The sequence below is a fragment of the Astyanax mexicanus genome, chromosome 18, assembly GCF_023375975.1.
Source record: "Astyanax mexicanus isolate ESR-SI-001 chromosome 18, AstMex3_surface, whole genome shotgun sequence".
Lineage (NCBI taxonomy): Eukaryota > Metazoa > Chordata > Actinopteri > Characiformes > Acestrorhamphidae > Astyanax > Astyanax mexicanus.
In genome coordinates this window covers 17,765,476-17,791,971 of record NC_064425.1, presented here as the reverse complement: position 1 = coordinate 17,791,971, position 26,496 = coordinate 17,765,476, and the positions used below count along the sequence as shown (strand labels likewise).

Here is a 26,496-nt window from a genome sequence, read left to right as displayed (position 1 = left end):
ATTAGTATGCGCGATTTGATTCAGTTCATAAGAAAACTGATTCACACCGCAGCAGTCGGTGTGGCAGGATTCAGATAAACTTAGTGTTCTGAACAAATGAATCGATTCACGCGCAAGCCAGCAGAGCAGCAGCGAGTGTAGAATGGCAACGGCTAAAATAACAGATGTCTCTCGTCCGCGACTTGTGTACAAAACGGGCGCGAGGAGTGAAGTGTGGGAAAATAGTCTGAGATGTAGGCATCTGTTTTTTAGTTATATTTTTATTTTTAAATAAAATAACGAAAATAACGAAAATAACGAAAACTGAAAGTGAAACTAAACTACCGTATTTTTCGGACTATAAGGCGCACCGTATTATAAGACGCACTATCAAAGAACGCCTATTTTCTGCTATTTTTCCATACATAGGGCGCATCGCATTATAAGGCGCGTTAAGTGACACTAGAAAGGGTGCCTATATCAAAGTGAACAGGGGTGGCGCCATGTTTCCCTTCCCCCACCGGGGGTGGTCGCTTGCCGGTGGAGCGTCTCAGTATACAAATCTAACGTTAGCTCTTTCAAAGTCAAACGAGTGCTGGATATTAATCTACACAGATTCCTCTCCTGAAAACTGTTTATTTGGGTGAGTAACGTGCTTCAGTTTATTTACAGTAAGCTTAGATTTCCAGATGTCCACTAACGCTTGCTTCACCAGCGTTAGCATAGCTATCCGCTAGCACGCTAGCTAGTCACCTAAACTAGTAAAGTTAACCCAAACTTAAACGACAGCGTTACACTGAGTAATCCTGCGTGTTCTGGTAAGACAGTGAGATATTAGCTAGCGATTCGTCCCCCTTAGCTTGTTTTAACACGGTAAACAAGCAGATTACAGGCTGATAAAACTCACCTCTGAGAGAGTTAGCGCTTAGCATCTAGCTAATGCTAGCCAGGCAAAGCAGCACAGACTTACAGGCCGATAACTCACCTCTGAACGGTGAACGCTTAGCGATTAGCATCTAACTCTAATAATACTGCTCCAGCAGTATTAAAAGTGCTAAATTTAGAAAATACTGATCTCTGAACAGTGAAAAAGCTAGCTAGCTAAGCGGTTAGCATCTAGCTAATGCTATTGCTGCTCCAGCCTCGGAGCGGCACGGCTCTGCACGGAGTGTGTGTTTACTGCTCCTTACACCTGACGGGTAAAATTTAGATAATACTGATCTCTGAACAGTGAATAAGCTAGCTAATGCCATTTGCTGCTCCAGCCTCGGAGCTGCACGGCTCTGGACTCTGTATAGCACTGAAACTCTGTATAACGCTGCACGGAGTGTGTGTTTACTGCTCCTTACAACCTGACGAGTAAAATTTAGATAATACTGATCTCTGAACAGTGAATAAGCTAGCTAGCTTAGCGGTTAGCATCTAGCTAATGCTATTGCTGCTCCAGCCTCGGAGCTGCACGGCTCTGGACTCTGTATAGCACTGAAACTCTCTATAACGCTGCACGGAGTGTGTGTTTACTGCTCCTTACAACCTGACGAGTAAAATCCATACAAAAGGCGCACCGTATTATAAGACGCACTGTCAATTTTTGTGAAAATTAAAAGTTTTTAAGTGCGCCTTATAGTCCGAAAAATACGGTACTTTATTTATTAGCGCTGTTTTCTCTCCCGCAGTTGTACAGCGGGGGGTGTTGTGCCGATTCTGTCCGCGAAGCGTGAGTCGTATTCAGTAGCGGATTCGGCACAAGCGCGGCGGCACCTCGCGGTCCGCGGTGTTAGTTGTAAGCGCTCGCGCTAGCCGCAAAATACGACAGAAAACACTGAGGGAGCTGCAGACTTATGTGTGGGACTAGAATATGAGCACGAGGAGATAAAAGAGATCCTTTACCTGTGAGTAGCTCACATCAGAACACGCAAATCTCTCTCTCTCTCTCACTCTCGCTGTGTCTCTTTCTCTGTTTCTCTCTCTCGCACGTGAACGCCTCCGCGTTTGACCTGCAGCAGTGTGTTTAGCTGTTCTTAAAAATCATTTTAATTAAATAATAGTTCTATGCTTCTATGTTACAGTGTTATTTAACATAATAGCAGACAAGCACCCTGATCTCTACAAAGAGCTGAGAAGTCGACAGGTTAGTGGAGTTAGTCAAGATACACTCTGTCTGTAGTTTTACTAAGATTTACTAGCGACTGCTTATTAAAAACGGTAAACGGTTGATTAATAAAACGGAGCAGTGTTAAAATGAACATAACATTGTAATGTTCTTCTGTCTCTTTATTTTCCTTATTCAGAACTTAACTTCTGCCCGCCCGTCAGGTTCACATAGTCAGGCTACCATTACCTCTGGTTTTAGTTTTAGTTTTTAGGAAGTGTTTAGATAATTATGTTATAGTTAAGGTTATAAAAACGAAACTTGTTTTTTGTTCAAATGTTTCATTTTAGAATAAAAACGTTTGCACCTATTGTTCAGTGTTCAATCCAGTTCAGTCAAAAATAAACATTTTATGTTGAGATATTTTTATTGTTTTTTTTTTCTTCCAAGTATCGTTTTGGTATCGAGAATCGTGATACTACAGTTGGTATCGGTATCGAAGTCAAAATTTTGGTATCGTGACAACCCTAAACCAATGCTGGAGATAAAAATATAACTCTCTAAATTTAATTTAAGACACTGGCAGGTTTACCGGGTAGATGTCAGAAACTAGCCCTCAGGACCGAAACCCCCAGCAGAATATCCATTCTAGGGGTGGGCAGTATAGACATTTTCACAATACAGAATACATATTACAATATTTATCCATCCAGCCACACAACAATCCATCCACTATCTACTCCTATCTACTTTTTGTGGACAACCTACACGAAATCCATTGGGCACAGGGCAGGACACTCCCCTGTGGAAAATCAAAGTACCCAGAGGAAAAGTGGACACGAGAAGAACACATCAAACTCGGAACAAACAGTGACTGGAGTAGGAATCAAACCCACACCCCTAGACCCCTGCAGCTGTGGCACCTGGAATTTTCTGATACTACTATACATATATGACAAATATGATTTAAAAATTATCATAATTACATTACATTACATTACATTACATTACATTACATTACATTATCCAAAGTTGTTTTTACCTTTAAACTTATTTTACATTGTACTTGACTATTGTAAGTCGCTTTGGACAAAAGCGTCTGCCAAATGTAATGTAATGTAATGTAATGTAATTTTTGTAAAAGTGTATTACAGTGTTATTTTTCACCTTCTTCAGACCATTAATTTTCAGTAGGTATACCAAAAAAAGGGGTCACCAGCATGTCTAGGGGTACCTGACAGAATCTGTGCACCACTCCCTGAGGGAGAGAACGAGTGTGCAAGCGAGAAAGAGAGTGACCCTTGTGTCCTCTGTAAATGGGAATTCAAGAAAAAGCTCACATTAATTTGCCAAAATCCACTTAATCCACTTAGCTCCTGTAATGTAGAGTCACTGACTCCAACCTACTCTGTTCATTTATCACATGTCTGATACCTGTGTTGAATACCAAAGAAGTACATTTCCACCGTACATTTTCTCCAGTCTCTCCAGAGAAAGCTGGCATCGAATACTGGACAGTGCTGAGGAACACTGCGTTCTGTCCCTGCTCTTTCAGCCAGCAGCTCAAAAACAAGCTGGCCAGCGGGTTCCTAACTCTACCTGTCACTCCAGCAGCGCACCAAGGGGCCAGGAGAAAGGGTCACTGGAGGTTAGCTAAGAGAGAGAGGAGGAGAGGGAACAGCAGAGAAATGTACAAGAACTAAGCTATGGAAGAGTTTCAACATTGTTTAAAGTAATATTACTATTTTCTGGCAGGAGGAAATTACTGAAATGACACTTTTAAGACGTGCTACAATGGTTTCTTTAAGCAAGGTCAAAAAAAAAGTACCATGTAAATGAATTGTGGGAATATGAAGGACTTTTTGCAAGTACAAATTAACGATTCCAGAGACAATTATATAAGTATCATATATCAATCTAAATCCAAAGGCTTAAAGAAATTCCTTTATATTTCGGCTCAAAATCCTTTAACAGTGTCTTTCTTTTTAAGATTATTGGGTGGATCAAGGAGGCTCTTATGCAGGAGTAAAAAGTCTGTTCATTAAGCAGCCAGGATGTAATCTCTATGAAAAGGGAGAAAAATAATTTCTGTAAACATATTTTAATCAACAAAAAAATCTGATTAATACTGCATTATCAATTAATAGGATGTGACTCAATACAAAAGTTTTTCCACTAGTGCTACAATATAATCAACACTCCTTCATTCGCTGCACAGCTAACAAGCAGACAGTTTTTTTTTATCCACAAAAAGATTCTATAGTGAGTATTTAAAAAAACACTTATATATTATTAAGTGTTTTTTTCATGCTTTTTATTATTCTGGTTCTCACTTTTGATATAGCTTTTTATGTATTCTATTGTTTAAATAGGACACAGGGTTTTTTTCTTTTTACAACTTTAAGATTGTAGTTTAAAAGGATATACTAATATTCACGCTCCTAAAAGAAACTTGAAATGTTTACATTTTTCCATATGAAGAGAGTTTTGGGTTAAAACAGCAATGATAAGGACCCAACCCAATAATATTATAAACTATCAGTGAATTAAATTGTAAAGCAACTGGAATAAAAACAAGGTCAAAAGGAAGAATATAAGTCGTCATGAAAAAACATGCTGAAGAAGATCTGGAAGTAGTGGCTAAAATACTTTCTTTTTAATTGAATAAAGAGGCTGCACCATTGCTTATGAGAGAAAATTTAGAACGGAATTGGATATAAAAATCATGTCCGGTGTGTCTTCATAAAAGTGTGAATTGTTCAGGAAAACAGAATAATAATAAGTCAGTATTTTTACTCTTTTTATGTAAATATAAATTTCACATTTTTCTACAAATTTAAGTTACTTTACAAATGGTAACCAGTACAGTCTTTCTGTACCTTGTATCTTGTTCAACACCGGACATTTAATGCTTTAACTGATCTACATTTTTTAATTATCCTCTCCCTTGTAATTAAACTGCCTAGTTCATTATCCATGTGGTTGGGCATAATTAACAAGGTTAAATACATCGCAGTTAGCCTACATCTCTGACACAACTCAACTGCCTGGGCTGTGACTTGTTGCTTTGTTTGCTGAATGCTTTCTGAGAATTCCCGCAGCTCTGTGTCAAAGCACGGGGAGTACGCAGGAACTGGATACAGAAAACAGAAAAGAAGAAGAGCTAAAAAAAGAGAGATGCTCAACAACAAAGGCAGGACGCGAGCAGAGGGTCCAGAGGCAGCCTCTGCTGCATTAAAGAGAGTTCTAATGCGATTTCTGCTCATTACATAACACTGGACAGCTGTACAGATCTGCTTCACATGTCATGAGTCATACAGCTTGCCATCTTTGATCTGCACTTATAACTGTTTCTCAATGGCTGAATCCAATCAGTGCTCTGTCTTGTTTAGCCTGGACAGCACAGCTTAAATGCACAACATTGTGATGAACTCTGACAATCTCAATATCATTCTTCTCTGTCTTTATAGTAGTTACATAAAGCAAACATCAACTCAGTTCAACTCCACCATGAAAATACAAAAATACAAGCGTTCCATACAGTCAGTGCACAGCACAGCGGAAACGAGTGGGCTCACTTTGCCCATGGTTATATAACCAATGGCCTGTGGGAATACTGATACTGATCCCTTAGAAAAGCTCTGAAAGAGAAAGCTTACAGATGGAGAAAGCAAGAAGCATGCAATGCCAATGACATTGTGAGATGTACAAAACATTCAATTCATCACTTGCATGCTTTTCCTTTTATTTGTATATATACATATGCCAAGATGCATGAACACTGTGATTAAAAAACAGGGTTATTCCGACAAATATTGATTTCATGAAAAACTTCATGAATGTGAACTTGTATCCTTTACATTATTTGAAGTCTAAAGGCTCTGCATCTTTTTTGTTAATTCAGCCATTTCTCATTTTCTCCAAATAAATGCTCTAAATGACAACATTTTTATTTGGAATTCGGGAGAAATGTTGTCAGTGGTTTACAGAATAAAACATCAATGATCATTTTACTCAAACATATACCTATAAATAGCAAAATCAGAGAAACTAATTCAGAGACTGAAGTGGTCTCTTAATTTTTTCCAGAGCTGTACATATACATACACATTCCCTGTCCCTGTAGCACAGCAGCCTGTTTCAGACCCAGGTTAACAGGTTCCTCATACCTTGGCTTGATTAATCAGAAGCCCCACGAATGTGGACACCAACACAGATCCTGGCACAGCTGTGGTTTTCCTCCGCACATCCTGCTTCAGAAAGGCGAAAGAAGAAGCTGGGGGCTCCTCTGGTATGGTCACGGTGTAGGACTGGCGCATGCTGGGCATGGTTTAAAAATAAAAGCTTCTCACTAAAAAAAAGTGAAATATTGTTTCCCCAGACCAAACGTCCGTATCAACATCCAGCAAATGTGTCCTCTTCTTAACACTCTGACTCAGGTGGGTTCTTCATGTGGAACATCTCATCTCATCTGTAGCCAGGACAGTTCATTCAGTAGAGTGGTGAAGAGTGACAGCACAGCACAGCACAGCATGGATCAGCATCTACCATACCATAGTGCTGAACATCGATGTTCAGGCAGAAAAAAACGTCACCAATGATTAAAAGCAATCCATCACAGCACAGTCTAGATGCGCAACTGGTGTGGGCACTGAGATGTGCGTGATTTCAGATCTCCCCTATGTCGTGGAGGCATTGCTCTTTACTACACTAAGCTCCCACCCACATCAGCTTAGCGCTGACGTCAAACACACGTCGCTTTCTGAGCTGTTTTTTCATTTTCCGCCCGTATTGCGCAAGGTCCCGCCCTCATTGGTTAACTCAACGCGATTACGAACTCCTAGCCAATCCTGGCACAGGACGCAAGGAGGCGGGACCTCTGCGCAAACAGGTGGTAAAAGAAACAGAGCGTGCCTTCGCTTCCGTCTGAGAAAAAAAAAAAAACACAGAGGACTTTCTGACACATCTCCATTGATAGGCTAGACCTCAAGGACACGCTATTTTTAGCACATTTTCTTAAAAACGACGTTTTCACAATTAGCCACGACGTCAGAGAAAGTGCTGTAGCATGGTTTAAAACATGGTTTTGCGTGAAAAATTGTAAATACTAATCACACATCATTAGCATTAGTTTATTTTAGTTATAAAGGTGTTAGTCATTACTCAGGTAAAGTATAGATATTAGGGTTTAAAATGCTTCAGCAGAAGTTGAAGTATCTGCTCAAGCTTTTTACTCAAAAAAGTGTAAAAGTACTGGTTTCATAACTACCTAAAGTTTAAAAGTAAATGTAATGTCAGGGGAAAAATGCCATAAGGGACAGTGCTCCACAGTGGTATATAATGCACTCTCCACTTGATTGTGTGTTTAAAAGATAAAATGAAATAGGAGTATAAGACTATTTTTTTTTTAATATAAGGAGTATAAGTAAAATGTTTATGTTATTTTAGAATGTATAGATAACCAAATGTTTTACTTAATTAAGGCACCTCTGGTTAGTTAGAAAAACTGCATGAATACTGAGAGGACTGTGAAAAGGCCACTAGCTGCTAAAACAGTAGGTTACACCACAATCAGGATTACAACAGTATGTACAATATATTGTACCAAATTTTTTTCATACCAGCCTGTGATTTCTATGAGGATTTTTGTTTTCTCAGCATTATTACAATTCACACCACTGCAGCAATACTTTACAAACAAGAAAACACTGAAATTATACATACACTTTTAAATGCATCTTATCTTAACTGTTGAGTAGTGTTATGCAGGGCTCCAGATACAATTTTTACACAACCATCCCAGAACCATTCCAATGTCTAAAGTCCCAACTTACATTTATTAGCATTTTTTTCCTGCCATCATTAGATGGCTGCTTGTCTTAAAAGCACAGCTCTATTATCCAAAATAGACTATGTGAACATCGGTGGGAAGGTGTTAGTTTTGAGTTCTGATATTAAGGAATTCAATCCATTTTTACTAAAAAAAAGTCAATACCCCAAGACAAAACTACCTGCAAGAGTAAATATGTTTTTTGTGTATAAATTAAAGTTAAATGCATTTTACTAAAAATAAGCAAAGAGCTATTTACAGAAATAATAAAGTATAAAAAAGTAAGTAATCTCCATGGAATTACCTACATTTCTGCACTGTCACTAGGCCGATTAAGTCTTTACTTTAAAGCCTGTACATAAAGAGGTAAAAGCATCCAATAAAAAAAAAATCATTCATCAGTTTTGATGCAGTCACTATCTTTAAAGAGGTATAAGAGGTAAAAGAGACTAAGAGGTATGCCAGCCTTAACAGAGTATAAACTGGATAAGTGGACGAAAAACACCTAGGCTCCCCCCACATATTTGTTAATGAGTGTACATTGCAAAAACCCTAGTAACAACCTGGAATACTATAGAAAGTGCTTAACAACAGCAAGGCAACCACTTGTTTCTTTTGCCTGTTGTTCAAATTTTTAGTGGCTCAGACAAGAGAAAATTCTGAACCCCCTGTTCTCAACACCTCACCTCACCTCACATGAGAGGACTTTTTATTGGCAGTTATCAGCCAATACCAATACAATTTTGATATCATTTTGCACCCCTACGCCTTAACTTATACAGGTGTGTGTTATTCAAAACCCTCTAAGGTAAAACTTTATAATTAATTTACATACCCCTATCCCATACATTTTTGTATTTCAGTAGACATTCTACCTGATATATAGGCCACATATATTACTGGAATACAAGAACAGCTTTGCAGCTGTTCACTGCATACCCCAATCTGACAAAACACACAGTTAAGGTTTAAGAGGACCATTTTTTTCATTCTTTTGATGAAAAAATCACGCTATTTTATTGAGGCATAACATAGTACAATAAAAATAAAAATAATGGAATTCCCAGAAACAAGAAGCTTATGGCTAGTTCCCATTCACGTGTCCATTTTGTTCCAATTACCAGACATAAACAAACATATATCTAAGTCATATAAAAAATACTGCTGAATATCAGCAGTGGGTGTTTTTGAGATAAGCTGCTGTTGCTGTGTTGGTAGCCTCAAGTCCTGCTCAGGGGAAGCATTCTGTTCCTAAAAGTCTTGTGACTAAGTCTGCAGTATGTACAAAACAAACAGCTCACAGCCAGGAGTGTTTGTGTATATCATATGCACGTGTACATGTGCATGTGTCTTCTAATACAGCTCTGACATCAGTACCAGCACTAGTAAGAAAAGTAAGATCCTCCAAAATCAGGGACACTTCGATTTATTTTCATCACAAGTAAAATGGAGTAACCGTACTATTTACTATGACCCAGATCTGAAGGCTTCTTACTATCACTGATAAATAAATGCTGATTTATTTAGATAACTAGCCAGATAGTTTAACTGTTTATGTACTCCCAACCTAGAGTGTTTTATGCAAACATTCAGCTTTTTAATAACGTAACTAATAACTGAACTTGTTTTTTCTACCCAAATTTGACCCAGTATTACATACTACACACAAATACCAGAAGGCAAATACTATATACTAATCGTAATAGTGCAGCTTTGCTACAGTAGTATACAAATATTAGAATACTAACCAGTTTTGTCTCAACAGGAAGTTACTAAGGATTACTATGCCACCATATGTCATTAAACACATTCCAGCCACTATCACTGCTGCACCTGAATCACATGCAGTTGGACCAACAGCCACAGTGCCCCGGTAGTAACAATCCAGCTAATTGGTTGATTATGTCCATTAATTAACAGCGCCCGAAGAAGCTGATTAGAACAGAGTCAGTTAAACAGACACACATATTGGTAAGTACACTACTATAAAATATAGAATATTTGACTTTTTTTTTTGCAACTTCCTTTCAAGTGAAATGTATAAATGTGTGTTTTTTTCTTGCTGTTAATGTGGGGCTGATACAATTAGCTTAGTTAGCTTTCTCAAATTAACAGCAGATAACCCAGATGAGGACTTTATTTTGGTTAGTTTTACACTTTTAGGACTACATGATTCCTTATGTGCTCCTTCACAGTCTGAATGACTTCAGTATTAATTTGCAAGCTAAAAAACAAATAAAAACATTGAATGAGAAGGTGTGTCCAAACTTCTATATATATATTGGGCAGTAGCAGAGCAATGGTTACTGACAACCCGGCTCTGCTAGGCTGCTACTGTTGGGGAGCTTGAGCAAGATTGTTTGCCCTCTCTGCTCCAGGGTTGGTGTAGTATAGCTAACCCTGCACTTTGACCTTTCTAAACTGGGATGTGTGAAGAGAATAATGAAAAACAACCCACCAAACCCAAGGTAATGTTTTGGGTCACCATGTACTCTTATAACCCAGCCTTTAACGCTTCCTAATTTAAACCTACAAATGCTGAACCAGTTTAAACCATTGTGTGTTGATATAAGAACCCAGCGCTGAGTTGTGCAGTAACGCAAATTAGACTGTTTATTATCAAACATTTCTTGGGTGTGTGGATCAAATAAATAAATATGTGGAGAACACAAAGTACTTAACCTGACTGAGACATCATTTCATCACTCTCCAAAGAAAAAAACGTGTATGTACATGTGTCAAAATTTTATGATAAACAGACCATTAAAAATTCTTCAAGTTAACCTGGAATAAATTTCTTTATATTGACTTCCATGGAAGGTCAAAAAGGGTTAAACTTGGGTACTATGTATTTCTTTGAACAGCAACAGTTAAAATTTTTGGCCAGTAACCAACACTGCCATTTCTGTTTTGGGTTTACAATTTAATGATCTTAATAAAAAAGTTAAATTATAATGCGTACAGTTAATGTCGGGCACAGCCTGGACCAGACAACACATGGTGAAAACTGCTAAGTCACTCTAGCACTGACAAAATAACAAACATTTCCTTTTTATCTGAGTGAGACTCACAAAGCTCAGACTGGCGGGAGTCTGGCAGTGAAAGTGTGTTAATGCTCTCCAGACCCATAATCGCTCCAGCACTAACACAGACCTGCTGGCTACTCAAATACCGCAAAATATGTTGTTACTGGAAATTTGGAATTTGCCTCTTACATCTGCTGCTGTGCTGAAATTGAGTGAAGGAGCCCTTAGTTGAGCTTTTCACCGCACTGCTTCACAGAAATGAACAAGCTGTGGACACCCCTTCTAATATCTAGTATTTCTAATAGAACAGGACCCTCTGGAGCAGACAATGTACATGAACCTACTGACACCATGCCTAATGCCATGCATCATCTAAATAGGTATATAGCACCCCATCACTGAGCTGTGGATCAGTGAAACTAGGTCTGACACAACAGTTATGTTATCATATTATACTTATACCCATTGTATTTACTTAGTAAAAAGTGTCTATTAACATGAATGTGCCAATATGTCAACCCTAATGTTTTATGTATTTAGGACAATAAACATTCCAATTCCAAAGTTACAATATTCTTAATAATTAAATGTTCATTGGTCCAATATCACTGATACACAATGATATTGGAATTATATTGTTATCGGCAAATTTGAGCTTTTTTTAGAAACTATTTTGCCGATATTTCAAATTAGTACTTGTTAAAGTATTTATTTTGTGTCAGAAAAGGACCAAATAATGCTGGCTGTACTACTACATTTGTCCCAACACTGGCAGCGCTACTTTAAAAACCATTAATTAAGCTCTTTTTAAATTACTTTTATTAGTTTCATTATATCAATCATTTCATTTAACTTGCTGTGTTAAAAAAGAGGTGATAAAACTACAACCAGTGATAGTTTAAGTACTAGCTAAATAAATGTGAAACCAAAAAAATGTGAAACATGTCTCAGGAGAAACCTGTAATTTTATTGTTTGCATACAGTTGAAAAGCTTAAATATAATAATAATAAATGTGCATACCTGTATCTGTATGGACATCTGCATATACACATGTCATATTGGACATTGGAATTGGCCCAGATTTCCGTATCAGTATATTTGTATATCATAGGTATAAAATATTCATAAGATTAAAATAATATTATTTATTGAAAGTATTTCTGGGACAATTTATCAAATATGTTATCCAAATTCGTTTGAACTTTGTTCTCTGTTCCTTACAATATTTTAAGAATACGTTGGGGTGAATCCGACATCCTAACCCCAATAACACTATTGCCACTGATTACAATCAAATCTCAACAGCAGTGCTCTAAAGTTGGACCCACATTTTTTTATATAAATGAGCAGGTGTCTCAATATTTTTGTCCATATAGTTGACCTCCTAATAAATGCAGATACATACAGCTTTAAAACCTGCAGTATACAAAACATGACTAAATCAGTCTTATTTTTTAAATATCAGTACAAAAAACACCCTCTCCACAATGCGAACAGTTCACCTTCACTTGTGTACCGACCTGGTTCAGTGTCATCTAAATGGCCTGAATTCAAACAGCCCTGGATATTCTGAGCATTAGCAGGAGAATTAAAGCAAGTTGATTAGTGCACTCAAGCGAGCGTTGTTGAAATGATTGGTTTGTGAAATTCCCAGATGTGTAGACTAATCTGTTAAATCCAGAAAATTCATTTTAGAGCCAGACAGACATTGCTCCAAATTTAGATTGGGCACCTGTGTTAACAAGTAAAGGAGTTATATGATAAGAATGACAATTAATTAAACGTGTACAACAGCAAAGAACTTTCTATTAAATCCTTGTTACTAAGGCTATGTCTCTGTTTCTTTGTGAAAGAAAACCTTTTTTTTCCACTTACATTAAAATAAGTAGTATTTCTGAGCTGAAACAAGAGAAAATGACTGTAGTAAATGGCATTAATATGCTTCTGCAGCTACCATTGCAAGTCCAAATATATTCAGAGACAGTGTGCTCTTTCTGACAGATTTGCTGGTTACCAGAGTGACTATGATGCAGTTAACGGTACTGATACAAGTACTACAAACATAGAGATATCAGAACAGCAACCTCGGTGTTCATCTGCTCATTCACACAGAAAGGTCTAACTGGACAACTGCTATTATGAGGTGTGTTTCAGAGGTTATTATATATGGTACAATAAAGAGTAGGGCTGGCCCGAATAGCGTTTTTTGAGCTCCGGATATTCGGCACTGATTCGAAGCGAATATTCGAATATTCGTTTTTTAAAAAAGAGGTAAAAAAAAAAAAAAAAAAAAAGCAAATCACGGCCCCTTTAATCCACTGAAAAATGTTCAATTTGCTCTGACCGACGAGACATATTCACCCCGGATTTTTGGTGTTTTTATCCTGGATTTTTGTGTTTTCACCCCATATTTTTTCTGTGTTTTTAGCCCAGATTTCTTTGTGTTTTCATCCCGGAATTTCTGCTGCCCCACATTGAGGCTGCTGCTGCACGGTTTCTCCGCTGCTCAAGCCAGCCCAGTAAATTGCTGTTTGTGTTTTCACACTTAGGCTATTTGCTTAAAAAACAAAAACAAAAAAAACGTTTGTTCAGGAAGTATTTTATATTCTTAAACATTGTTGATTATATTAGAGGACAGTCATTGTAAACTGTACTTGGTCTATTTCGGTTAAAGGATTGTGCAGGGCATAGCCGTATTACTGATTTTGTATTTTTGCACTAGGGCTATAAGCTCAATATTAAATATTTCGTTTGTTTAGAAATTATTTTATATTTTTAAACCATGTTAAATTATATTAGAGTAGAGGAAAGTCATTGTTAATGACGTTATTATACTTGGTCTATTTCGGTTTAAGGAGGGCATAGCCGTATTACTGATTTTGTATTTTTGCACTTGGGCTATAAGCTCAATATTAAATATTTCGTTTGCTTAGAAATTATTTTACATTTTTAAACCATTTTAAATTATATTAGATAAGAGGAAATTCGTTCAGACATCATTTTTGTAGGCCACGCTTTTGTAACCGATTTAGCCCCTACTGTTGCCACATTACCCCTTACGTTTTATTATATAAATCAGTTTCGAAGAGCCTGCATTTTTTTTTATCATGTATAATAGAGGTCTGCGCGAGACTGATTTTTAAACCCACTCTTCCACGCTCCCGCGTTTCTGTCTCGTTACCGCGCCGCAAAAAAATTGCTTCTTTTAATCCCGCGCCCGCCCGCCACATACACATTTCTGCCGCTCCCGCCCCACGTTCCTAATATAAATTAAATAAACTACATTTAATGCTTCAAATTTACTTATATATTTATTAAAACAGCAGCGCTGAATAGTGTGGTCCCGTTCCTTACCCCAGTCCAAACACCATCGGTGTGTGCGTGTGTGTGTCGGTCCATCCTGCGCGTTGAGAGTTTTCTTTAGTTTTTTTTTTTTTTTTACAATTATTACAGTTTTCTTAACTATTTATTAATTTGCTCCCGCATCGTCTGGATTAAACTCCCGCTCCAGCCAATAACAGTTCAGTTCTGTCCCGTGCGCAAGATATTCTGACGGGACCCGCGAGAACAGAAGTGGTTAGAGTGAGGTGGAACTCTGGAAAGGAGAAAAAAAACGAATATCCGAATACCAAAATTAAAAACCGAATACCTACTCAACGAACGAATATCCGAATACCCGAATATTCGGGTCCAGCCCTAATAAAGAGCGGCCAAAAACAACATATTTACATATAATGGGCTTAAAGGCACATCAACAAGGCGTTTTCTTTTTAGGGTCAAAATAAGGTTAGATAATGTAAACATTACTGCTGCTGGTAAATTAACCTACACTATTAACCCTGTATGTCATGAATTTAATTTTTAGGAACAAATAACCACTGCTTTAGCATTTTTCCTCTAACAAAAGTGGTCTAACTGCATAATCTTGTCCTGAAGCAACAAAGAGGAAACAAATGAAAACAAAACATCTTTAAATTGCTCTTTATACTTCTTTACATATTTAAGCACATAAACATGTTTTTAAAATGGTTGTGTTACAATTTAAGCAATGTTATGGAAGAATAAATTTTGTTTTCCTAAAGAACTATGTTTGTAAAAGAGATTACTTTAAACTGGTAATGAACCTTTATATCAACATTTTTAGAAAAAAGGTAGGATATGGGACCTTTCAAGACAAGCATCCTGTATCTTTATCTTAAAACAAGTGAGGATTCATCAGCTGGTACCTGAACTCCATAAAGACGCACTCTGTGACACTCCAGTGTCATATATCTGAGCAGTGACTCAACATTCTTTCCATGTGTCACAATCCCCCTGGATGCCATTGTTCACAGTCAACTGAGACACCACTCTCAATCCCAAACACACTTCACAACAGTGCCGCCTAATGGAGCTTTGCAGTACAACAAGTTATGTAGTTTATAGTTGATAGTGTGTCTCACTTTAAAAAGCACCTATCATGGAAAATGTCTTCAACTTTTTTAACAAAATATGTTTATATAAATATTGTTTAATATTTCAAACCATACCTGTGCTCTTGTGTCAATACAGACCATCTATGGTAACTATGCTGCTAATTTTGCCTATTCTGAATTCACTGTTTTTGTGATGCCTTAAAACCCCCCTGAGTTTTCCAAAAGTGGCATAATGCTAAATAGTTCTAACTATACTAACTAGATTTAAAGAATGTTTGTTTATTAGCCAGTGTTTCCCAAAGCTTTCTGTAACAAAAGTACAGTTCTAACTTGCATTAAGATATTTCAAACAAAAAGATGTGTACAGATGTTTTGTATTATATTTAGTTTTGTAGGTCAGCTGGAAGTATTTTTAAATAAAACGTTGTGCTATTTGCATGTTTTATTGTAAATTAATGATGTAATTAAATATTTTCTTTTTTGAATATTTCGATTTTTTGTAAAATATGCCTATTTGAGTAGGACAACTGGTTAAAAGTTTCATTGCTATGCCACAGCAATGACTACCCTCTGCAAATGGGAGTAAGCTTTATAAGCCTTACCAGTGAGTCCCTGACAGGTGAGCTGGAGCGGCCGTTGTAAGTGGAGAAGCGGCTGCTGCTGGTGCTACTCAAGGCCTCCTGTGTGGAGCTGCGTGACAGTCCATATCCAGAGCGTGTACTGCTGCTGCTGTAGGACTCCGTGGTATCACTGGCCCGACTCCTATAGGCCTGCTTCAGGCTGGAGCTGCTGCTTGAGGCCTCACTGAGGCCCAGAGAGGACAGATCCCGCGTCAGGTCGCTCTGGCTGACTGACTTGCGGCGGCTGAGGGAGACACTGGAGGAGGAAATGCTGGAGGGTGATGCTGAGAGGTAGCTGGGCTGGGCAGAAGAGTAGCTGTAGCCCGAGTAGCCCGAGCCCCCGTTGAGGCCCGAGCCGTAGCCCTTTACGGGTGTGCGGCTCAGGCTCTCGCTGCGCCGGCCGGTCAGCAGGTCGGTGCTGCGAGGGACGGGCCGGCCACGGTCTGGCTCGGACGAGGCACTGTAGTTCCGAATGCGGCTGGTGCTGGAGCTCAGGTAGCTGGAAGAGGAGTAGCCGGAGGAAGAGGAGGTCTTGTAGGGGAGCTTGTCCCGATCAAAGGAGCTCAGGGAAGGGGTCAAGGAGGAGCCGTATGAGCTATAGTGGCTCGTATAAGAAGAGCCAGCATAGCGCTTAGCCGTGGAGGAGACACGAGACATGCTGGGAGGTCAGCCGGAGGCAAGGCAGTGGCAGGCCGCATCGACTGCAAAAGATAAGACCAGGCTGTTACCAGTGTAATAAGAGAATACAATTACAAAATTATAAACACTGATAATAACGTCTATTTGATCATTTATATTGTGCTCTTTAGCATCTGCCCTTTGGCTTCTGTGTCTCAAAATAAGTAAATTCCTGCTCTGTTATTAAGGACATGATGATAAAATATTTGTTACACATCTTTCTGCAGATGCTGGGAAATAAATTCAATCCGGTGCATTACACATAGGCTACATTTTCGTTGTATGGAATCAAATTCCAGTAATTCTAAAGCTAGGATTTGAGTCAGATATGATTCTGATATCGCCAATCATTTGAAATTAGATTAAAAGGAACAATGAAGAATTCCTTAAAAGCCATATACCCTTGATTCAGACTTCTATTATCAGTATATGGAAATATATGAGCATGGTTGGCATAATCATTCACAGAAAAACATTTTTATGATTTTATCTAGTGTGTAAATTAATTATGAAAATGAAACAGTTTAATCTACATTATTCTGTAATTAATGCCTATTCTTAGGACTTCAGACTACTGATCATTCTTTACTAGTGAATACTCAAATGTAAATAAAATAATCAACAATAGACAATACTTCCCTGTATTTTAGGAGGAATGTTAACGTTGACAGCACTAATTTTAACATAAAACATTTGGTGTATTATGGTACACTCTGGGTATTTTAGGTGAACCATTTGCTTAAAATATGTTTTTTTATAGTGCTTTTTATAGTTTTGGATAATTTCCCAACCAGAACAAAATGTGAAAATTTCATTTTCATGTATCATGTGCATACGTTGATGCCCTGATTGTTAATAAAGGATGATCTGCTGTTGTATGGAGAGTACTCCTAAACCCTTAAAGCATTGATGACTAAGACAAGCATGTGACTCTCTTCTAAACCCAACACACACACACACACACACACTATACGTGAAAGTGTGTAAGCAGGGGATACGCTCCCTGCTTGCGTAGGGCATTGCGTCAAGCTGCACATTCTTTTATGGCGGACTTGTCCGATGCTGCAGTCCAAGCGGGCCACTGCAGCCCCTGCTGTGTTTTGGAGTGTAATGTGAGAGTCTCCTGAGCAGAGCTGCATGTTAAGGTGGCACAGTCCGTTCTTGTTCACAAGGCAGCACTGCATCTGAATAAATAAAAGTATCTGGTGTTGTCGATCCGTGTTGGGTTCAGTAGGAAGGCTCCTGTTTCTTTAATCGCTCTCTCTCCGTGCTCTCTCTCTCTTTCTGACTCTCTCTCTCTCTCTCTCTCTCTCTCTCTCTGCCTCACTTACTCACACATTTTGCTTTCTTTCCTCCCTCTCCTCTCTCTCTCTGTCTCTCTCTCTCTCAGTGCAGTCCAACAGGCATCAATAATTCAGCATGTGGATCTGGGGTAGGCAGCACGCTGGAGGCAGTCCAAATCACATAGCACAGCAGGACTACTCACAGACGCTACTCTCGCTACAGAGCAGGAGCCTTAAGACAGTTGTCTACCACTGTTAAAGCATGTTCCCTACTTGTCCTTCACAAAGTAAACCAGAGCTAACTGCCAACATGCAGCATTGTAGCCCGTTTCCATGGTATGTTGCTAAGCAAAAGTAGCCCAAACAGATCAGATGCAGACGTTTTCTTACATTTGTTTTACTTTCTGCTTCAAAAAAGAAATACAGATGTTTTTAAAATAATTCAGGCTAACCAAATTCTTATAAGAATTTTCATGGACTTGTTCCTGTTCTTTTCTATCCTAAATGAGGAATTTTTGAATAGATAAAGTATTTACAAGGCATCATGATCAAAATATATAAATTTTCTACATGTAAATAAGATTGACAATTTCTGCACAAAAGCATTATCAGTGCTTTGTACATATGTAATATCCTATACACATATAAGCTTTCTTTGACTTACAGTGCCCTCCATAATTATTGGCACCCCTGGTTAAGATGTGTTCTTTAGCTTCTCATAAATTGAGTTTTGTTCAAAATAATATAGGACCACGATGGAAAAAAAAGTAAAGTCCAACCTTTAACTCAAGTAAATTTTAAGGGGGAAAAAAAATCCCTGACTTAGAAATAATTATTCTTCATAAAATCACCTGTTCCACAATTATTGGCACCCCTAACAATTCTTAGGAAATAAATTTAATAAAAGTATTTCTGTCACTTCTACAGTAGTTTACGAAGTTGATCAGAGTATGTAGGAACATTTAATTAGTAATTCACAACTTCCTGTTTCCCTGGGGTATAAATATGACGTGACACAGAGACCATTTATCTTCAACATGGGAAAGACAAAGGAACATACCATTCAAGTGAGGCAGATGTGTGTTGACCTTCACAAGTCAGGCAATGGCTACAAGAAAATCGCTACTCGCCTACACCTGTCCATATCTACTGTCAGAGGAATTATTAAGAAGTTTAAAACAACTGGAACAGTGGTAAACAAGCCTGGACGAGGACGCAAGTTTATTTTGCCACCACGCACAGTGAGGAGGATGATAAGAGAAATAAAAAGTTCTCCAAAGCTCACTGTTACAGAATTGCAACAAATGGTAGATTCTTGGGGTCACAAAGTCTCCAAAACAACCATCAGGCGCTATCTACATGCCAACCAGCTGTTTGGGAGGCATGCATGGAAGAAACCATTTCTCACTCACAATCATAAACGCAAACGTTTGGAGTTTGCTAAGCGGTACTATGACTTCAACTGGGACCGTGTGCTTTGGTCAGATGAAACAAAGATAGAGCTTTTTGGCAACAAATGCTCTAAGTGGGTCTGGCGTAACACAAGAGCTGAGTATGCAGAAAAGCACCTCATGCCCACTGTGAAATACGGCGGGGGATCAGTGATGCTGTGGGCCTGTTTCTCTTCTAAAGGCCCTGGGAACCTTGTTAGGGTGCATGGCATCATGAATGCTCTAAAATACCAGGACATTTTAAAACAAAATCTGCTGGCTTCTGCCCGAAAGCTGAAGATGGGTCGTCACTGGGTCTTTCAGCAAGATAATGACCCTAAACATGTGGCCAAATCTACACAGAAATGGTTCACCGCACACAGAATCAAGCTCCTCCCATGGCCATCTCAGTCCCCAGACCTCAACCCCATTGAAAACCTGTGGGGTGAGCTGAAGAGGAGAGTGCAGAGGAGAGGACCCAGGTCGTTGGATGATTTAGAGAGAATGTGCAAAGAGGAATGGTCAAAGATCCCTCTTTCTGTATTCTCCCATCTTGTGAAACATTACAGGAGAAGATTAGGTGCTGTTCTGTTGGCAAAAGGGGGTTGTACAAAGTATTAACATCAGGGGTGCTAATAATTGTGGCACACATGATTTGATGTTAAATAATTATTTCTTAATGTGGGATTTTTTTCCTACTGAATAAATTCACTTGAGTTAAAGGTTGTATTTTACTCTTTTTTTCCATCGTGGTCCTATATTATTTTGAACAAAACTCAATTTATGAGAAGCTAAAGAACACATCTTAACCAGGGGTGCCAATAATTATGGAGGGCACTGTATATGTAACATTTATGCATCAGTATGGGAATTACATGCACCAGTATCTGAAATACATATCTGCTAAAATACAGAAACTGACAATATTTATTTAAATTGGCATCACAGAGAAATATTACACTTTTTGTAAAAGGTTAAAAATGCAATAATAATAAAAAATGTAGACAACCCAATGTTAAGGCCAACATTTTACCGTCAAAGTCCAGTTTAAATATTAGTTCAGTTTAAATCTGCTTATTCCCAAATGATTCCAAATCAAAATACTTTCTACTTTATAAGAAGTGGGCCTGGAGGAGTTCAATATCAATGTATATTGCAACAGAAATCGTTAAATAATGGTGATATGATTTTAAAAAAATATTTACAGCACCTCTCACTGCCTGAAGTTGATAAAAAAATGTGTCATTTTTTCAATTGTAGGTCCAGATGTCCAATGTAGGGATTCTGGCAGTTCTGTGGCTTTTGGTCAATACCGGAATTATATTGGATCAGCTGCAATGGCTATGGAAAAAATTGCTATGGAAACTGTGACATGTTTTTCACACTTTTTTGGGGGTTTAGGCTGAGTGTTGAATCAGCATGGATAGAGGTGTGCTATGTGAGCGTATGTCTGTGGAGAGTGGCTGAGTCAGGAGAGCGCTTCTGATCGTGATTGATGCTGGGAGTTGCCAGACACGGTCAGCACAGACTCGGCCTTACAAGGACTAACACGGACTAACATACAGGCTTGTGTCATCAACAACAGATCTGTGAGTAGATTAGTGCACAGTCTCATCATTGTGCACAATCCAACTGCACTGTAGGTCTGCACTTATTTTACAGTTAAGTTCAATGTATTTGATTCTCTTTAGGCAAAGAAAGTCCAAGCATCAGCGGAACAAAGACTATTGTGTTAAATTAAATCTTTATCGCAATATATGAAACTATATTACCTATATGCAGCAACAGAGGAAGCTCTTAATGCAGCAGACTGTGCTCATGTGACATAACAAAGCTGGAGGCAGAGTGAGGCAGAGTTTCATAGTAAACGCACACACAAAAATACTTCTTTGCCAGGAAAAAATTATCGTAGTTCCAAAAAAACTTTTAGGAGCTTAAATTGTTTTAGGCTCTTAAATGATTTAATTTCACGTTGTTATTCTAATATCCAACAGCGCTATTGCATATCAAGTCTTTTGTCCTCAAAAAGAGAGTCATAGCCAACAAAACAACCAGCATTAACACACAAGAGGCACACATAAACTTCATTTGCTTTTAAAAGTCAAAATATTGAATTTCTAATGTTACCGCAGTAAAACTGTCCATCCAAAACACAGGAAGAAGCAATTCCAAAACCAAAGAGGCTTTTTACAACGTAAACAATGTTGGTGGTCAGCATGTTGAATACTTAAAGTCAGAGTCTGGGGCACAGCTATATTTACCTTGTAACACGAGCAGATAGAAACTCTACGTCTGTGGGGAACCAAACTGACGCCTCTGCCCTCCCTTCTAACCAACATCAGGCTGCTATGATTCCACTCTTAGGCTTAGCTCAGCCTGTCGGACCTTATTAATACTCTTCCAAAAATATTAGAGGCTTTGACAAAGATCTACAACTTCTAGCACATTTAGCTTTCACTAGATCTTAGCTTAATTTCTAGAGCACCTTCTATAAAATCAAAATCAAAAGGGGAACTCAACTTCAATAGCGCAAAATATAGACTCACATCACAGTAAGTGATAAAGGAAGTTTATTGTCCTAGAAATAATAATGATAAACAATATAACTGTCAAATTCATTTTATGCCAAAGATAATATTATACCATAATATCACAATAATGCAATCACTAGGAATCTCATGAAACGTATTTTTGGCCGACATATTAATTTATTAGAATATTTGATATTGTAATTTAAAGGCCCTTTTTTATTAAAATGAGAAACCATTGGTATTCTAATGCAATTACACTATTTTTAAAAGCAATTAACATTTAATTACTAAGCTTATTTAGTCATTGATGCTGAAATGTAATCCTCAGAAATATCCTCAATGTGTACTTGTCCTTAATTTATAAAACCAAAACTAAATTAAACCACTGTTTTTAAATAAATCCAACACTGATTTTGTTAATAGGCTTGCTTTCTGAAAAGACAAAAAACAGAGTGAGCAATACCGAGTTTAGAAATATTTCTGAGATCATGTCAACACAATGTCATTATTGTGACAGGCCTAGATGTTCTTAAGTTTGTAATGTACACCCAGTTACGCAAGACGGTTTCTTAATAATAGTCATAATACAAAAATAATAACAATAATGCTGAGGCCAGTTTTAACAGCAGGTTCAATTTTGCGCATGCTAAACATGATGTGTAAAGTCTGTGCTCACGATCTTTGTGCTTTTAGTCAGCTCCACTGCTCCTCTTTCAGTATCATTTATGTGGTGTGCACTTTGGTAGCAGATGGGTGTTAGGTTATGGGGTACCTGCTGTAAGTAGAGCTGTTTTCTCAGTTCCAGCTGATGGAAAAACAGTGGTGGCAGCTTGTCATATCTCACATCCACTTTTCATGGCTTAAACCTGAAGGAAGACATGAATTAAGGTGGACAATTAGTAGACATTGGATACATGGCACTGCACTGTAAAACCACAATTAGTATGAACTCAAAAAAGTCTGGTTTTTTTTTGTTATATTGGGTATTTCCAAACATTACTTGTTGAACATTTGTGACCACATATACATTCAACTTAAACCTTTAAATTGAATCAACTTATAATAATGGAGTTTAGTCTACTGGCATTTGTAGCTTATTTTCCATTGGCCTCTGGCACCATCAATTTGCTGGCTGGATGTGTCCCCCTGGCAATCTGGCAATCACCGTCAGTGTGCAGTCATTCCTACCAGGATAACTTCAGTAAACTTGTAGATCATACATTATGATTAACTACCTGTCCTTTATGTTGTAGGCTGTAAAACCAAGCAAAGCTTGTTGAGTGTGTGCTATAGTATTCACTCTGTTCAATTTATTTTTTAATTTTATAATCAAAACTATATTTTAATAAAATACATTTAAAAAGAATACTGAATACACATTATTCAATTGAAAGTAGAAAAATCATGCAAAGCAACCGATATCACGAATTACATACAATTACTTACAATTTAGTTACTTAACTTAACTAAACAGTAAACATTACTTAAATAACTTTACAATACTTTTCTGACATTTGATAAGCTGCAATGAATAAACAAAGTAGAATTTCCACAATAACCTCCAAAAAGCAGTCAGCAGTCTTTTAGAACTGCTGTATTCCTTTGGCTAGTGTCTCAAAAGACTCTAATGAACAGGTTGGTGGTCTGAGCATTAACCGTATTCACAGTACACTAGATCCTGAAATATTTACCACTAAGGCCTGACCGTTAGACTAAAAAGCTAGTTAACTAATAAGCTGGGCCAGTAGCCCCCAACCAAATCAACCAGATAACTTGCCACTTGGAAAATAAGGTACAGGTTTTTATTTAACAAAATGTGTAAACATTTGTAAGTTTTAAATACTACAAACTTTCATAGGCATTTCCTTGACAATCTGTGGTAAATAATTTACCAAAAAGACCAGTCTTAAAATTAGCTAGCTTATTAAAAAAAAACACTTTCCAAAAATATTATAAAAAGCCACAGGAAATAATATGTAACAACCTGACAGTAACATCCATTCTCCTTCGTCAAATCAGTCCTCTAGCTTTAGTACTCAAACAAAAGACAAAAAGATCAAAAAGTTATTAAAGCGGAGGTGAGGCTCACCAGTGGCGTTTTCTGAAGCTACGCAGTGTGCTGTTTGAGAGGCTGTGGCCCCAGAGCGAGAGGACCAGGGAGGGATTGAATGAGCACAGTGATCCCGAATGCCAGAGATCATGTTACTGGGGTGGTAAATATAGCTATCTCCTACGACCTCAGTCGGTCATTCAACACTTAGTGGCATTCCACTTTGCTCTTAAAGGCTCAGCATTGATGCTTTTTATGGGCAGGTGAATTGCAGACCAAATTCTTTTACACCCATTTTGTGAAACTGGTACAGAGTAGGCCTAACTCTTCTTCATGATTCCTCTGATTTTGGTGGATGATGAACTCTGCCAGCTCGGTTCCAGAACATGCAGAGCTCACACATGAGCTGTAAGTTATACTTGTGTGATGAAGATGGGAGTCAGGTTCAGTGTACAGAAGTGTACACAAGTGAGAGGAAGGAAAAGCGCACAGGCAACCAGTTCTCCCATGTCCTCTTGGCTTGCGTGGGCTGTGCGCTTGGGTAGGTTTGCTGGCAACTTCTGAGGTTGAGATGATGCCATATATCATTTAGCCTTAGCAACAGCAGAAGAATGAGGAGTCTTCTTTAATGAAGGCCCACTCGTAATAACATGCTGAATCATGTTTTGTCCCCAACTGAATAAACTTGGACAGTTTTTTTGTACTGTTTCACCATTGCATAAATTAAAAAGATTTTTGTTTTGCTTTTGGAAAAAAAGAGATTTGTTGGTTATACAGTACGAGTTGGACACACAATCTTGTTCCATGTTTTTTTTCGGTTTATTTAATTTATTTTCTACATTGTATATTAATATTTAAAAAATTAAAGGAAACATAAAATTGCATATTTAACCAACTGAGGTGGGTTGACTGGGTGATTTGAGATGAGCTGGAGCACAGCATAAAGGAAAAGCAGCAATTATTGTTCAGCACCTCCAGGAACTCTTTCAAGCCGCTGAGAAAACGAGTTGACTCTAGCTTATAAAGACACTGAGATTAAAATACCAAGAGTGTGCAGATCTGTCCTCCAAGATAAATGTGCTACTTAGATTAACCAAAACTAGAAAACATATTCTGGTTAGTTTAATACTTTTTGCTTACAAAATAATTTTGTGTATGTTCTTGTATAGCTTTAATGCAGTCCAATATTAACTTCACAATGTACAAAATCATAAAAGGAAAGAAAACTAATTGAATGAGAAGTGGTGTGTCCAGAATTTTGACTAGTACTGTAAAATATTTTAAATAGTTTTTATTAGGTAAATAAGTGGAATCAATCAATCAATATTTTCAAATATTCAGCCATATACAACAACATGTTTTCAGTTACTAATTATCTGATGCAACAAAAAAGAGACCACTTAAGAATGATGAGTTTCTTTGATTTTACCAAATTGAAAACCTCTGGAATATAATCAAGAGGAAGATAGATGATCACAAGCCATCAAACCAAGTTGAACTACTTGAATTTTTGCACCAGGAGTGGCATAGATTTATCCAAAAGGAGTGTGTAAGACTGATGGAGAAGAACATGCCAAGATGCAATAAAAACCTGAGTTATTCCACCAAATATGGATTTCTGAACTCTTAAAACTTTAGGAATATGAACTTATTTTCTTTGCATTATTTGAGGTATAAAAGCTCTGCATCTTTTTTGTTATTTCAGTCATAGCTAATGTTTTGCAAATAAATGCTCTAAATGGCATTTTTTTGGAATTTGGGAGAAATGTTGTCTGTAGTTTATAGAATAAAACAACAAAGTTAATTTTACACAAACATATACCTATAAATAGCAAAATCAGAGAAACTGATTCAGAAACTAAAGTCTCTTATTTTTTCCAGAGCTGTATATTAAATAAATGATCATTCATTCAAAATACTAACCCTCAATATCCTAAACAATCAAACCACAGTAGTCTACTAAAATTTAGATAAACTTTAGTGTTTTGTGTGCGTGTGTGTGTCAGACGTGTATTGGACATTAATGGAAATACGGAACAAATACAGGACATAGCATTCATTTGCCAAATAAAGGATTCAGTATTTTTACGGGACGGGTGGCAACTCTAGACTCTGCACTGCAGCTACACTCAGTACACTAACTTTACAGTGCAGACATGAGCTTAAAACTATTAACTAGGTTAGCTAGCTATGAACTACTACTACTTCTTCAGCAACTAGCGGTTAACTAGCTACGCTGTCTACAAGCTACATTAACCAGCGTTGCTATGGTAATGTTGTTAGCTGGCTATCTACTGCATGAAGCGAGACACAGCGCGGGCTCAAGGAAACATAGTTAATATTAAGTACAGAAGTTATTAGCCAACGGCTAGCGGATAGAGGATTGGGCGGAACCGCGTTAATCCGCAGTTATTACACATTAGCTGCTGACTATTGTATACAGGCTGTACAAGAGTATGAGAGATAGAGAGATTACTCAATTACTCACCCACCACACACACACGTACACATAGTACCGTAACCATACCTCCTCTCCTGTTGTGGACCCCCTGTGAGCCCCC

The 26,496-nt window shown here is 37.8% G+C and overlaps 1 protein-coding gene across 8 annotated transcripts in view; it reads right to left on the bottom strand.

The window, feature by feature from the left end:
• The window catches only part of usp2a (ubiquitin specific peptidase 2a), a 40,982-nt gene extending 14,486 nt beyond the window's left edge, over positions 1 to 26,496 (bottom strand). Inside the window, exons 1-3 of one of the 8 annotated variants that reach the window (XM_022668864.2) lie at positions 26,424 to 26,496; positions 22,658 to 22,751; positions 15,946 to 16,664 (exon numbers count right to left, since the gene is read on the bottom strand). In XM_022668864.2, coding sequence (XP_022524585.2) covers positions 15,946 to 16,620 — 675 coding nt within the window. In that variant the 5' untranslated portion in view covers positions 16,621 to 16,664; positions 22,658 to 22,751; positions 26,424 to 26,496. The other 7 variants (XM_022668863.2, XM_049466944.1, XM_022668877.2 and 4 more) reach the window with 7 other exon arrangements.